This window comes from Labeo rohita, chromosome 20 (genome assembly GCF_022985175.1).
Source record: "Labeo rohita strain BAU-BD-2019 chromosome 20, IGBB_LRoh.1.0, whole genome shotgun sequence".
NCBI classification, from domain to species: Eukaryota; Metazoa; Chordata; class Actinopteri; order Cypriniformes; family Cyprinidae; genus Labeo; species Labeo rohita.
Genome location: NC_066888.1, coordinates 3,660,567 through 3,677,479, shown reverse-complemented (window position 1 = coordinate 3,677,479; position 16,913 = coordinate 3,660,567). Strand labels below are relative to the sequence as shown.

At 36.8% G+C, this 16,913-nt stretch overlaps 1 protein-coding gene across 2 annotated transcripts in view; it reads right to left on the bottom strand.

Annotated features, from left to right (window-relative positions):
* The window catches only part of ccdc85cb (coiled-coil domain containing 85C, b), a 44,999-nt gene that overhangs the window by 11,464 nt on the left and 16,622 nt on the right, over positions 1 to 16,913 (bottom strand). Inside the window, exons 2-4 of one of the 2 annotated variants that reach the window (XM_051138827.1) lie at positions 8,211 to 8,290; positions 4,352 to 4,390; positions 126 to 227 (exon numbers count right to left, since the gene is read on the bottom strand). In XM_051138827.1, coding sequence (XP_050994784.1) covers positions 126 to 227; positions 4,352 to 4,390; positions 8,211 to 8,290 — 221 coding nt within the window. The remainder of the gene's footprint in view (positions 1 to 125; positions 228 to 4,351; positions 4,391 to 8,210; positions 8,291 to 16,913) is intronic. The other variant, XM_051138828.1, reaches the window with a different exon arrangement.

Here is a 16,913-nt window from a genome sequence, read left to right as displayed (position 1 = left end):
ATATTCTGAAAAATTACAATGTCACATTTCAAGTGACTAAAAAAATTGGAAAGTATGGAAAATGAACATGCAAAAATATGCTTGGACTGATTTGTATATAGAGTGACTGGTAGAGGATCACTCACATTCAGTAGGGCCTCCTGTCTCTGAGGGAGTGAAGACAGCTGTGATTCTGAGTGGTAGAGGGTCATGCCCTTCCGCAGGACTCGCAGGTCTCCCGGATTACACTGCCGGATGACATGACAGGGAAATAGAGATATTATATTTCAGTGCATATTAACAAAACATACTTTACTGATCTCAAAGAAAAAGGTGGCAAGAAAAAGGCTGTAACCAAAAGAGAAAACAAGTGGGTGAAAGTTTTTTAAAGTGTGAAGATCACAGCCAGTGTGAGAAAAGAGGAAAAATTATTATTAGAAACTTTAAAGAGATAGCTCAGTCTTCAGTTAGACACTATGAAATTATTCCAAGTCTGTGTGAGTTTCTTTCAGCTGATGGTAGCCATTGACTTCCATAGTATTTTATGGATGTCAATAGCTCCCGCCAACTGTTTGGTTACCAACATTCTTCAAAACATCTTCTTTTGTGAACAGCAGAAGAAAGAAACTCATACACAGGTTTGGAACAAGTGAAGGGTGTGTAAATGATGACACAATTTCCATTTTTGGGTGAATCCTTTAATTAACAGAGAGAGAAAACTGAACTGTTTATTTACTCTTGACTAACTCTTGATTAGCTGGACTAGCTTTAAACAACGTTACTGAAACAGATTTGGAGATTTTGGTCTTTCCCCCTTCAAGCAATGCTGTGTCTATTACTTTGCAGGTTAGGATGTACACACTTGTTTTACTGTATACTGGTATCAAATCTAGGATATTCAACTTCCATCCATGAGTGTTCCACTGTTTTAAAATAATAAGATGATGTATATTCGACTGGGTGCCGCCATGTTTGTGATGGCACATTCCTGCATATCGATAAAATCAGAGTGATCAAGTTTCAAAATAGGAAGTCTGACTTCAAAGTTGCTTCCTGTTGCACTTTCCCAAGTGTGAAGTTTGCATTTCTGAGTTTCAGAGATGAATTGAACTCAGCACCAGAACAAACTCCCACACAGCTTCCTGTTCTCCTTTAGGTATTCTTGTTCATAGAAAGTAAGCTGGAATCTCTTCATGCTGCTATAATAGAGACACCCACAAGCTCCAGCTGGCATCATCTCTAATCACCAGTGATCCTTATGACATTTTCAGTGTCTTGCTTTTATGTTCCCTGAATGCAAGTGATCACTATAAGAAAGACCTATAAATAACTATTTTTAGGGAGGCTGCAAGGAAGATGTGAACTTCACATATGCCTGCAGCCTAAACATACTGTTTCAGCCAATAACAATCTATGGTATTTAGGACACCTTGATCAAGAACTGATGTACTTGTGTAGACAAGTACAATTTTGTTTCAATGTACTTTCTGTAGAATTTGATGAAGAATACACACACATGCATGTTTTATGGCAACATTCCATAGGCGTAATGGCTTTTATTCTGACAAACTGTATTTTCTACCCACTTACCCTAAATCTACCCCCCACATAAACCTTTCTGCATTTTCACATTTTCAAACTTCAGTCTATATGAGAAAGTGCGCTTCCTCATGGGGACCAAAAAATTTCCCCAAAAGGTCAAAATTTACTGGTAGTACTGTGCTTGTGGGGAACCAGAGCCCACTAGAGGGCCTCAGCAAATTTTCAAAGCGGCCACAGGATGACTTAAAGGAGTATTTCACTTCCAAAACAAAAATTTACACTTAATTTATTCACCCCCTTGTTATCCAAGATGTTCATGTTTTTCTTTCTTCAGCTGATAAGAAATTATGTTTCTTGAAGAAAACATTTCAGGAATTATCTCCATATAGTGGACTTTAATGGTGCACCCAAGTTTGAATGCAGCTTCAAATGGCCCTAAGTGATCCTAGCCAAGGTAGAAGGGTCTTATCTAGCAAAACGATCGGACATTTATGAAACAAATTGACAATTTCTATACTTTTTAACCTTAAACGCTCGTCTTGTCTAGGTCTGAGTGAACCATGTTTTTTCTGGTTCAAGAAAGTTAGGGTATAGGTCGAAAAATTACCATCTCGTTTTCTTCCCCAACTTCAAAATTGTCCAACATCGCTGCAGAAGTACAGACCCAGTGTTAACAAAGTGAACATACAAACGCCCTTTAACCGGATTACACAGACTACACATGCGCATCGCAGACACAAGACAAGATGAGCATTTGAGGTTAATAAGTATATAAATTGTCAATTTGTTTTAAAAATAACCAACGTTTCGCTAGATAAGACCCTTCATCCTGGGCTGGGATCATTTAGAGTCCTTTGAAGCTGCATTTAAACTACATTTTGGAAGTTCAAACTTGGTGGCACCATTGAAATCCATTATATGGAGAAAAATCATAACAAAACATAACTTCTTTACGACTGAAGAAAGAAAGACATGAACATCTTGGATGACAAGGGGGTGAGAACATTATCTGTAAAAAAAAATTCTGGAAGTGAACTACTTTAAAAGTATTTTAATTAAAAAAATGATCAAACTCCAATCTAAATATGATCTAAATTCAAAATTTTAAACTACATCAATAACTATTAAACTAATAACTAATAACAATTTAACAAAAACAAGTGTGAAAAACTTATGGGATCAAAAAACAAACACTGTGTTTAATAAACTGATTATATCAATACTCTGTTATTCTGTTTCTGTTATTAAAATGTTTTTATTCAGTTCAATTTATTTTAGTTTAAAACATGCCCCTTCAGTTCTAACAAAAAAAAACAAACAAACAAAAAAAAAAAAAACTATATATATATATATATATATATATATATATCCATCCTTGGAGCATTTTCCATTTTCCATCCTTCATCTATTAGGATATTCATCTTCTCTTCATTATGACTGTTTGTTGAGAAATTTCCACAGTTACAATTACACAGCTCTCTTCCAACAAGTCTGACAGAGATGAATTTTTCCTGAGAAAACCAGAGGACATATAACCCTGAAGAACCAGGAGTGGGTGTGTTTGTGCTTTGTTTACTACTGACATAGGTGAATGTTTGTTCAATTTAAGTTTGCTGTACAAACTGTATGGTTCACTTTGATTTATATAACGGAATTATATACAATGGGGTCCAGAAGTCAAAATTGCTTTAATGTTGTTCAAATTTTTGCCTGTAAATGTATCTTTACGTTTTTTAAATTAACCTGAAAGTACTGAGGGAGTGTCAGAGTTCCTGTAGACTAACGTTATTTTTCATCACTTTGGCAACAGGAATGACACCTGCACTACTGGAATGCAACCTGTTTAAAGGGCCGAAATTCCTCACCTGACTCTACTGTTGCTCTGAGGACATCAAAAAAAAAAAAAAAAAAAAAAAAAAAATGTTTTGCACATGTAATTACAATCATACGAGGAATGGATGTGATCATCCATTACTCAACAACAGACAAGTCAGTTACTGAGGTCATTCACAGACATTTATGTTAACCCCTAAAACACTATGCAATTAAACACAAAATTCAAACACCTGTAAAAAAAACAAACAAAAAAAAAAACGGTGTCACTGCGATGACATATTTTCAGAATGTACTAATATGTATCATTCTAGTACTAGTATGTACTTTTAAGATACTAATAAGCACTCTACAGGGGCAAATAAGGTACAAAAGTGTACCTTCTGAAAAGGTAACACCACAGTGACAGCTTTTGTACCTTCATTTCTGAGACTGTATGATGGACCCTAATTGTAGGGTTTCTTTATGACCGCCTAGTCAACTAATCATTCAGACAACCCATAATCTAGTCAATTTTGGAAATATGCTCAACCTTACTTTGAGAGTCAGATACGATTTTAAGCAATTCAACTGGATTTAAACACAACAGACAGCACTAAAACACAGAGTGGTGCCTTTTCTTAGAGAAGATAAGGGACGATGCCCAAGATAGGTAAATGGAGATTTATTAAAAATTTAAATATGTTCTCATTCATCTTTACATCCATCGGTTTGTCAGACATGAAAAATTGACGCTGCACTACCTGTGCTGCTTGAATAGAAGATAAGATCGGAAAGACATTTCAACACAGAGGGACAAGCATACAAGCTCATGCGCCAGAAGCCCCCGAGCACAGCCCAGCATGTTAGCACAAGCACTTAGCCTAGCATGCCATTGTACACACCAGCTTTTGAAGTCACAAAGAATGTGAACATAAAGATAAGAAATGAGCAAGAAGAGAGGTAGGAGGACACAGAGCTCCACCACCACCACTGAGCAAAAGTGTGGTAAAATTACCTTCATGGGCAGCTTTGATAAGCTATAACGGCTACAGGGCTGGAGAACACAAAACACATTTCATAACCAATTAAATACAAGTACATGTTCATACAGTTTCTTCACTAGGGTTATCATAACCTTTTCAAATAATACTTATTCTTGGACTTCTGATGTGCGGTTTTGGAGGACATTCAACATTATATGTGACCCTGGACCACAAAACCAGTCATAAGGGTCATTTTTTTTACAATTGAGATTTATACATCATCTGATAGCTGAATAAATAAACTTTTAAATTGATGTATGGTTTGTTAGGACAATATTTGGATACAACAAACTGAAAATCTGCAATCTGAGGGTGCAAAAAAAAAAAAAAAAAAAAAAATATTGACAAAAATACCTTTAAAGTTGTCAAAAGTTCTTAGCAATGCATATTTGCAAGTTTTGAAATATTTACAGTAGGAAATTTACAAAATATATTCATGGAACATGATCTTCTAATCCTAATGTTTTTCGGCATAAAAAAAAATTGATAATTTTGACCCACACAATGTATTGTTGGCTACTGCTACAAACATATCCGTACTTATGACTGGTTTTTTGGTCCAGGGTCACATATGTGTCATCTGATGTCACCAGATTAAAATTTATACACCTGAATAAAATGCAATCCTGTTGGAATGCAATCTTTTCATTTGTCTTAACTTGGTGAAAGAGTCACAGATTCTTCACAGACTTGTTCATCATGTGATTTATCAGTGTAGAATTGAAAATCTCTTTGAAGACTTAAATTCAGGCCTAATTACTATTACAGTTACCTGTTGATTTGTTTTAATGTAAACAAAGTGGATTACAATACAATATAATATGTTAGCCTTTTTATTGGGCTCCAAGTTACAACTACATTGTCCACACAAGTACAATGTTCTTTGTGCTTGATTTTCGCAGCTAGTTTTCAAATTAATTTCAAAGACTGCTAATCAAAATGAAAGTCACTGGAAAAGCAATTAAGACAAAGAAAATTCTAAAAAAAAAAAAAAAAAAGGTCAAATATTATGCGGCACCTGCAGTGCACATTGTTAAAGCATTTGCAAAAACTCACAATCAGGCAAAAATTACATGATCAGGTGTGTGGCAAGTTTCTACCAGGTCATGAATGACGTTTGTCAGCAAAATAAAGACTTACAGGACCTTTCCATAAAAACAGACCTTTCATCCTCAGGGTCATGTGGGTTTAAAAGTAAGTTGCAAACCAAAGTGTCATCTATCACAACAGCTGAAATGGCTTTTAGGGAAAGCTTAGTGTAGGTATCCTGGGAAATCAAGAGTTCAGTTCAGTTCATGTGCACTCAGGACAGTGTTCTCTGAAGGATTGAGCTCTCCTCTGAATTAATCATGCTTCAAGTGAATTCACTCATTCTCAGTGGACTGCAGCAATGAGACGCAAACCGTTTTCTCTTATTTGACCGGAGGGAGAAAGTAACTCTCTTGCATTTTAATCATAGCTTTACAAAGTGCTTTCCATCCTGGGGATAAAATGCTTTCAGACGTTTCGTGCACCATGTTCTGCATGTTCAGAGAAAGAGACTCAAATAGATATGCCTTGAAAAGGCGCAACAATTTAAGCGCACCGCCGTCTGGTACACCCACATCCACTGCAAGACAGAGGGGGGGCTGGCAATGAAAACGTAGAGGATATATGATTAAAAGAGAGAATTACTGCAGATCCAAGGACTCTTTCAAGCCTGTGGCCATGCCAACACTCTCAGCTTTGTTTTTATGAATACTGTGATGAATGCTACCTACAAAGCCCTTCATAAGAACTGCTTCGTAGTCAGTATTTCCAGTGCCCACACAGTGTTTTCATTTTAACTGGAGGCCGACAGAATAAATCACCCAAAAATAAAAATTCTGTCATGACTTATGCACCACCTTGTCACTCTGAACCAATGCGACCTTCACAAAAGGTGAAATGATAAAGAATGTTATGGATGCTTTTTTTTTTTGCACATGACGAAAGTGAAAGGAGATCTGGGATGTCAAAATCTGTCAATAAGACATGTAAGGTAAATTCCAAGCCACAACACAGCTGTGATGCAGGTCACATTGATGTTCTGATGTGGCTGATGTCAAACCTGACATCTAAAAAGAAAACATGATTGAATGGATGTGGAAAAAGCACATGAAAGAAAACATTTAGCCTCATTTATTCATTTTTTGTAATTAACATTATAAGTCTTAAAATGTGTTTCTGGACCACAAAACCAGTCATAAAGGTAATTGTTGAATAAATAAGCTTTCCACTGATGTATGGTTGTTAGGATAGAACAATATCTGGCCGAGATCAGTGTTGCCAAGTCTGTGGTTTTCCCGCGGCATTGGACTACTTTAACACTGTTGTTTGTTTTTGGGTTTGTTTTTGATGTCCGCAGGTTGAAGCGACCCTAATTACGCCATATTTAGCCTCTTAAATATAAATTTATTAAGGGAACCCCGACAAAAAAATGTGTATTTTATCCCCCGGATAAAATATTGAGAAAATCACCTTTAAAGTTGTACAAATTAAGTTCTTAGCAATGCATATTACTAATCAAAAATTCAGTTTTGATATATTTAAGTTAGGAAATTTACAATATTCATGGAACATGATCTTAATATACTAATGATTTGTGGCATAAAAAAAGAAAAATCTATAATTTTGACCCATAGAATCTGCTTGTATTTGTTCAAAAACACTGTAATATTCTTACAATTAGTACTGTACATGTATCCAAGTAATATCGTCATAATATTATTACATATTATTTTTTTCTATTTTAATATATTTTATTCCTGTGATGACATGATCCTTCTGAAATGCTCATTTGATGCTCAGTTATTATCACTTACTAATTACAACAAACTTATAAATGTTGATATGCAACTGTTAAATTATGCAGCACAACTGTTTTCAATATAGAAAATAATAACTAAAATTTCTTGAGCAAAACAGCATATTAGTATGATATTTAAAGGATTATTTTATACTCAAAACTGAAAAGCTGAAAATTCAGCTTTGCCATCAGAGTAATAAATTACATTTTAGAATATTTTAAAAATAGAAAACATTAATAATATTACTGTTTTCCTGTATTTTGTTTAAATCAAATAAATGCAGTCTTGGTAAGCTTTTCAAACTAAACTTTTCATATAAAAAAAAAAAATCCAATTAACTGATTTATTAAAGAGCCCTAGTCTTTCATTTTTTGATTTTTGGGTAAACTATCCTTTTCCCTGCAAATACAGTGAGCTTTAAAATAGGAACCTCTGTGAAGCTATGAAAACGTAACTGCTCCGCACCTTTCCAGATATGCACGTTTTATTCCTACCTACACATCTACACAAGCTGGAGATGAAAATACTAGCGAAATCCTTTTCAAGTGCTGCGGAGAGTGGGCTGTAATGCTGCTCTGCTGGATGGGTTCAAGGTAAGTGTTTTGTTGTAGACGTCTGTACTATAGTAGATGAATACATTTGTGACATTTGGTGATAGGTAGATTGATTGTGGTGCCTTCAGGATAAATAGGTGAACTTTAAATGCTCTTTCGGTTGGTGAAACCCACTCATTCTCCACAAGGGAGGTTAAATTGAGGCCACAGACACTCAGAGATGCCCACACAATCCCGGCGTGACGGTAAGCTGCTCCTTCTTCCTGCCGGAGGGAATGCTGTGTGCCAATTTAACACAGTTTGACCCACCATGAATTAAAGATTGGCTGCCTCTTTCGTAACCCCAAACTGCCACCAATAATGCTGGGACCCAATAGTACATCTAGGTCTAGATTACTCATATTTTCAAGAGATTTAGAAAGAACGCATGTTGTTAACTCGGTCCTTACTTGTGACAGCAGTTTGTTGTTATTGTCCTCTAGAATCCGGACCTTCGTTTCTAGCTGGCGAATGTAGTTTGAGGATGCATCTGTGAGACAAAGAAAGGAAGAGATTAATTAAAACTAGTCTGAACTGGACAAACAGCCCTAAACAAGACATCTTGTTTTTCAAGATCATCAACACTAATTGGCACATCAGGTGAAGCATTATGAAGTCACTCCGGCCCTTTGATATTTTTTAAACTGCTGGAACATTAACTATCACAAGGTAAAATTCCAGTTTAATTAAAGACTTGAGAATACAGCCTGTGATCTATTTTGGGGTTTGTTTTGATTCAGTTGATTCAGTTTACTTGATTTCTCATGCATATGTGATTTTATTTTAATCCCACAGTGCTTTAAGCTTAAAATTAGCTTCCCCTCTGATAACACAGTTGAGATAATTTCTGTTTTCTCTGTACACATTGTCAAAAAATTCAAGTAACCAAAAACATCATTCATGGCTTGATGTGGTCTATACCGGGGCAGTAACTTTGGACGCTAGCAATCAATGAGTAATGCTGCTCATTTAATTCTGGGCTGGCATCAAGGTTCAGGGAGTGCATGGAAAATTCATCTCATCACAGACTTAGTCATATGCAAGATTAAAACAAAATCAAGGAATAATGCAAAACAATATTGAATGTAAGGTCACATTATAAATACTCTAGATGAAGCGAATGATACCTAATATACTGCAGTATATAACTGTAAAAACAGAAGTCTTCTGGGAACATTTTGGAGTAATGAAGGAAACAAATCGTTAAATTATAGTTTTGAATAGATTCATTGAAAAAGACCATTTGAACTGGTTCATGGAAACTAAGAGCATAACAGGCCCTCAGATGAGGGGGCCCACTAAATATGACTTGACACTGCCTGTAAAATACATTACACTGCAATTTTACATTTGGTCTCACTGACCAATTGAGACAACTGGCCTCCCAGGTACAACTGTGACAATGAGATAAAGCACATATTTCAACTTATCCTTTTGAAATTTAAGGCATGCATGCATTTAATTAATTTGGCTATCCAAAGAGTAAAAACGTGCTGAGGTAGCTGGGAAACTGTCACAGCCAAATTTAGCTCCTTATGAAGCAAGCAATTACAAGAAACGTTTATGTGCACTGAAATTCCTTTTGGCTGAATTTAATCATTTAATCTAAGCACTTATGTTCGGTTTTTGCGTAAACAGACAAATGAATGCACAATAATGCTGTCCATATTTCCTCTAATTTTATTTGCTTAAGTAAGAGCAGGGTGTAGAATACGGGCGGCATTAGTTATTAGCCTAATAGATAAACCCACTGCCATGTCTGAGCTAAACCCTCAGCAGTGGAAAGTGAGGCAATGCTGGGCGGCTACAAATCCCTAGTGACACTCTAATCTAACTTCATCTGGCTGACTGAACGATGGGCACGGGCCAAGCCGATTAAGAATCAGCTCTGATACACAAAACCTCTGGACCAGGGTCCTAGTGGAGAGATCCACCCACTACCAAAACTCTTTCCAACCAGAACCAGCTATTAGAAATATGACTCCACTACCCCAAAGCAATTCAGTTTCCATCATTCCAGAGGGCTAAATGTTCTTGTCAGCATAATTTGCCACACAAGAGACATCGACTCAGCTATAGTCATCAGATCTGGTGGAGTGAGGACAACATAACTGACCTTTAGCTGTAAGACACAGCTCCAAGGACAACACCCATAGAAACACCTCTATGTTAGGTCTTTTCAAATCCCAGTGGGCCTGAACCTAGATAACATCCAGTGCTTGTAGTGTTTTAATTAGTATTCCATACACTCTTAAAAATAAAGGTGCTTCACAATGCCATAGAAGAAACTTTTTTACCTAAAAAGTAACATAAAGAACCTTTAACATCTGAAGAAACTTTCTGTTTCACAAAAGGTTCTCTGTGGTGAAAGAAGGTTCCACAGATTTTTAAAAGGTAAGAAAGAGATGGCTCTTTAAAGAACTGTTGACTGAATGGTTCTTTGTGGAACATAAAAAGGTTCTTCTATGGCATCCCTGTGAAGAACCTTTTAAAGCACCTTTATTTTTTAAAGAGTACACTAGTTTGGAGTAGATGTAATTTGCAGCTGTGTACGCATTGTGGTGGCAGAAAAACACTGTGGACAACAAGTGGAGTGAAACAAGAAGAATCCACGAAATAAGAGATAAAATGTATTGTTCAGATGTTCAACAATGTTGACTTCAAATGTTGACTACTGTATTATCATAATTATTAGTTTAGTGCGCTTGTTTTTATCTAGTTATTTATTTATAGTGGCTACAAATCAGACGTCTTGTACATCAATGGGCTCAAAAAAGCTCACTTCGCCAATTAAGATGGACATGTTACAAATTCAGTACTTTAATGTATACTTTATATACAATGTATCAAATTCAGTAACTTTACATTTTTGGGGCATTATTTAAAGGGGTCATCGGATGCCCATTTTCCACAAGTTGATATGATTCTTTAGGGTCTTAATGAAAAGTCTATAACATGCTTTGGTTAAAATTTCTCAATGGTAGTGTAAATAACACCTTTTTTACCTTGCCAAAATCAGCTCTGCAAGAATCATCCTGTTCTGGTCGAGGTTGCTTTAAATGTTAATGAGCTCTGCTCGGCCGCCCCTCTCTTCTCTATGTGGAGTGACAAGCCTTTTTACTTTAGCCGCACTTTGCTGCGTTTAGCCGCTAAACTTGCTAACTAGCACATTATTAGGAAAGGCGATCGCAAAGATTCATTAAAAAAAAACCTTTTTGTAAAACCTGTAAGTGAAGCTGGATCATGAATGATTCGCACGAACATTGACACATTTATGTAGATCGGGAGGCGCATTCCATTCACAAACAAGCGTAATCTACTGCATCTTCAGTGGCTCAGATTTGGGAAGTAAATGACGACCACTATGTTTATTATTACATCCAGCAACACAACACCTCAATCGGAGATATACTTGTCTAACTTACATCCCTATGGAGGTCAATGGAGGTCAGACTGTTACCTCTGATTTAGGGCGGGTCTGAGGTAAGACGCTCATGTCAATCAATTTTGAGAGCGTGAGAGCGGCCTCTGTCGGTGTGATGCCACTGCATCTGAGAATGGCTCGATTTGAAAAAGGGGATATTATTTTTAGATTAATTAAAAACCACTGCATGGATTTTTATCATTACAGGGTAGATGTGTACATACACTGACAACACACATTAACATATAAAAGTGAACTTTGCATCCCATGACCCCTTTAAACTATTCTGCTGCTTGTAAAACTTCTAAATAGTTGTTTTATTGTTCTGCTTGTATGGTTTGGTGTATATGTCTGTACTGCATTGACTGTTGCAATTTACATAGCAAAAAATCATATTTTATTCATTTCTAACACACAGTGTAGGCCTATAGCATCTTGCAGTTTGATTTACTGTCTCCAAGACTCTGTTTCTTCAGTTAGGAATCAGCTCTGAATATATCAAGAGACAACACTGCACAATAATCAAATACATCAGATGTGCTGATCAGCTATTTGTGCACATTAGCTCAGTGAACTGACATGGATGTTTTTATGTGTGGCGGCACGACGCGGATGAGCATGTGGGGGTGGGGTAGCGAGTCTGTCCCTCTCGCTTTGTCGCTTCCAATCGCATCAGCAATGCCATGACCCACTTCTAAAGCCGCCACTGCGGCACAAGCCTCACGTGGGAATCTTCAGGATAGGCCACATGGGCAGCAACTGTTAAGCAGTTTTTGTGACATCACAAGCAGCCCCTTCCAACAGCAGTCACACCCGAAACCCAGAAACGCAGCAGGGTTTGCTTAGAGAGAACTGAGATGAATTCCGACTTCTTGGAAACACGCTGATGAGCCTACAGAAATGCTGTCATTCAGTTTCCTTTGAACATCTGTTGCAACACACTGGGCGCTGCCTACTGCGTGCGAGCATGTGGTTTAAATACAAATCAAAAACACTGTGCGTGTGTGCGTGTGTGTGAATGAGTCTTGAAGGAGAGAAACAGAAAAGAAAAACTATCAGGAAAAAACTCCAAGCGAAAGCTTTAAATGGGTGTGTGCATGAAGTTGCTGGATCAATTGCTGCAAGATGTGGCAGTCCAAGCAGAAACAACAGTCCCTACAATAATTCATTCCATACAGTCTGACCTCATTCTGTTAGAAAACTACAGCATGGTAGACAATGAAACTTCAATTAAAGAGAGGGGGAAAGCTACAGACTGAAGGAGACTGAGGAGGAAAAAAGTAACATTCGCTCTGCTTGTCTGAGTTTTGAATTTAAACTTGGCTAAAAAGAAAGTCAGAAAGAAAACTTGTTTCAAAGCCTGCACAACTTTTCTTGCCTCACTGGCGGATAGGGGAAGTAAGAACGGATGAGAGGAGAAAACAAAGAATGTTAGCGAAAGACAGAAATAGATAATGTTTGGATAGTGAGTTCACGTTGAAGCTTTATTAGAGGCGTTTGCCATTACCAGCAGTGACACCACAAAGACCACAAAAAAACACCACAAAGACTACAGCAAACTGTGCACATGCATTCTGCACCTTTGTGAGAGGGAGTACATTTACATACCAGAAGATGACAGTAGTCTGTATTCGTTGTTCAAAAAGGAAAACTGGAAGAGCTGGGATTGTGGATATACAAACAGTCCTTGGTTAACTTTTCACGCCAATCTCCCTCACCAGATAGATTCAACAAAAATATTTACAGATGAGATGAACTTGACTTTTCTGTTTGGTTCTCATGTATTGGTTAGCTAAGCTCAACAGCCAATCAGAGTAATCTCTCTCACCAGCAGGCCTCTCAGATGCTCAACTGGTCGAAAGGCCACCACCAGGGTCTGACTAGTGGTAACTGTGTTGAACACACCACAGAAATTCGGCCAACACACACCTAACAAGAACCCAGCACTGACTGACCACTGTCTTTGTGTAAGTACATACAGACTTACACTGACAGTAAAAGTGGCAACCAGCAGTTTAAAGCATTGGATTTAAAAACACTGGTCTGTACCAGACAACTTTTTCAACTTATTACCAGCTCATAGGTGATTAGTTTTTTGAACCAGCACTATTGTTTACTTTCTGAATGACTCAATGAAAATACTGTTTCAAAATGTTTTTTCGAACACTCCCTTGCCTGCTATTTATCAGGCCTCAACAGGTAAACACATCCCACTTCTTAACAATCTCACACCTTTGGTTGCCATGTTGAGCTAGTTGCATATTTAAACAAACAAAGCATCACATTAGAGCCACAAGCAGCATGGCATTTAACCCAAATCTATTAACTTCATTAAAAAACAGCTGGGGTCTCATTTATAAACGTTGTGTATGCACAAAATGGGCATATAAATATGTGTAAGCAATTTTCCATGCACATATCCGGATTTATAAAAAAAAAACTTGCTGTAAATATGTACTGACATTCTAGACCATGCGTACAAACTCTTTTGGAGTGAGAAAAGTAATGAAGTAAACAATTTTAACCTATTTTCATTTCGATATTAATTTACATTAAATATTCCACTCTCATTAATAGAGATAAGCACTGAAATTACAAAAAGTAATTATGCAGAAGATAAACTAAAAATATATTCATTTAGACATAGTGGATGCACACTTTTTCTGTGGCATGCTTTGTTTTAATAACAGCGTGTAGTGCTATAGGTGCACAATAATTCATACTTAAACTAAACTGTAATCAGCGTCAATAGCCTCGTGGTTATTCATATAGTCAATAGCCTCCATAGACATATAGCACCGTTGCGCTGCGGGCGTCCCGAGTTCGAATCTGGCTTGTGGACCTTTCCTGATCCCACCCCCTTGTCTCTCTCCCACTTTGCTTCCTATCTAACTACACTGTTCTAAATAAAGGCATAAAAATGGCTAAAATAAATCTTCATGCAGGGCTGCACCATGTGCGCATCAGCTCACATGCTAAGATTTTTTTCTCGCGCTACCCCATTTTTTTTTTTTTCAAAAAACAACAACAACAAAAAAAAACTGCACAGAGGTTCAGATGTTGTGTGAAGGCATCTCCACAACATTATGAAATATGCCACTGAATTTAAAGGATACTACTGAAAGAAAATGGCAAGATTTGCACATTACCTTTTTAAAATACTTTCAGGTATTTTTTTTTAGCAATAAAAATTAATGTGTATGGCACAAATGGAATAATACTCCATGTCTCATATTTCCTTATGTTTTGTACCTTTGACGGTGTTAAATGCGGTGTCACGTAGATGGGAATGTGCATGGAAATGATATGCAGATGAGGTTATGCATAGTAAAACTAGGCATTGCAAGCTCCATATATGGTGATTTAGGGGAGGAGACAGGGTGGAGATGCACACACGCACAATATTCCCCTGACCGGTATTTATAAAGGGATTTTTGTGAAGGTTCTGGTGTGCGCATGGTTTTTAAATCTGAAAACTTTTGTGCGTATGCAAAATTCAGCTTTTGTGCATGCATACACATTTAGGATGGAAACTACGTATAGTTTTATAAATGAGACCCCAGGACTTCCATCAAGGCAATACAATGAAAGTTAGTGGGATCCAAAACAACAACACTGGACTCATTGTATGAGCAAAACCAGTCACATTCTTTTGTGTTCTGAAGAATAAAGTAAGTCATTAACGTACACTTTCAATCATTACCTCAACTGGGAGAGCTGACTTTAGTTTAATCATTGACTGCAACAGCGACCTTGCTCCGCACTTGAGCACACAACTACAAATGAAGTCATTTGCTCTAAGCTAAGTCACCTCTTTAGGGAGACAAAAGTGTTGTTTATTTATTTTAGTAAACTAAGGAGGGTTTAGTTTAAAGGTGAAGTTTGTAAATTGTTGGAAAACATTTCAAGGTTAAAATACCTTTTCCTATCCGATCCTAATACTCAAAGACAACTGTAAGTCATTTGTAAGTTGATTTTTCAAGAAAGTGTAAACAATGTGGTTTTGTGGCACATTTATTTGTACAGGACTTTATACAAAGCAGCTTCACAGCAATAAACAGGACAATAACAGTGCTGCAAATTTAGTTACCTCAATTTCAGCTGTAAAACAGTTCACTGTTGATTTAATTTATATCAGTCAATGATGTTAATGATGTAAATGAAGTTCATTAATTATGAAACAACTTCAAAGGCAGCTCAGAAGACAATGGACTAATTGCACAACTACTTCCGCGTTCTACTTGTTAGGGCTCGGGAGTTTCCGGTTAGCGTTCAGCGCACCTACATACAGACTAATACAGAATAATAAATAAATACATTTCCCCACTAACCTGCCGCATTCTCATGGACATCATTTTTCTTTTACTGATCATAATTCATACCTGATGAATTTGTTGTTCTATGGTTTAACTTCAATTGCATTTTTTGCTTTTATTTGTAGTAGAACCATGGCTAATTTGTTCGTGTGCCTTGGCGCTCTTATTCCGAGCCCATACTGCTTATTCCATTGTTTAAAATGGCTGAATGAATGTGCGGTAACTGCCTTATTTAACGATGTTAAACCTTAAAATAATTTTTAACAGTAACACGCTGACAGTGCGACGATTGAATACTCATATTTTGGCATTAGACTACATACAGTGAAATGATGACAGAATATGACACAGAATAGTGACTAACATATTTAATACAGATAAATAAAGGTTCATTGTGATCTTATTCATCAGATTTTACAAACTGCAGCATCGCGATTAGGCCACTATAGAGCACTGACACCCTGTGGTGAACAATCACGTATGATTACCAGTCACTGCTTTCTCAGATCGGTTTATGTTGCATTAAAACTTCACGTTCCGTTGAGTTTGGAAAATTCTATACGCAATAATTATCAGAATATGTTTTCTCCCGTCTCCGAAAATTTGCGAATTGGAAATCATCCCGCGAAATCTCATTTTAATAGGCGTTTAAGTCAACTACATGATTACAGCGCATTGAAAATGTACATAACCGGAAATAACTGAGCCCTACGATTTCAAAACGGAAGTACGTCACGAGGCTAAGTGCAAGTAGTCCATAGTGTAACTATCCAGCTCAGGTCAAGTTTTGTTCTAATCCAATAGTGTCAGAGCGGTCAAATCAGTAATATTTCTAAATTTAAATTGTCTTTTACAACACTGATGTTTTTCCAGATCAGTGTCAGCTTTTCCAGCCAATGGCAGATGGGTGGAGTTTTAAAAGTCATTATTTTTGTCATTCTGTTTACTGCCACTAATTGATGCAGAAATAGTACACTTAACACTTTCCCTTTAAGATGAGTGAGGCCAAGTATTCAAACTGTTACACTAATCTGTTTTACGAGCTAGAGCTCCCAGACCTTTTAAATTTTACGGTGCTTTCAGAAAATACAACCTCTTGTTCTTATTGCCTTGTGTTGAAGTCAAAGCAAATGTACTTTTTAAATTAACATGACATTTTATTTTTAACCTGTCTGTGTTGGATGGCTGAATATAAAATATAGCTGACTGCCTAAAAAATATCATTTACTACGTGGGGTCGCTGACACAACAGATCAGATTAGTCCAGTTTTTCCAGTGAAAATGCTTTTCTAATTTAATACATTTTTTATACAAATTATGTCATCAGCATAAAGGAGAAGTCCACTTCCAGAACAACAATTTACAGATAATGT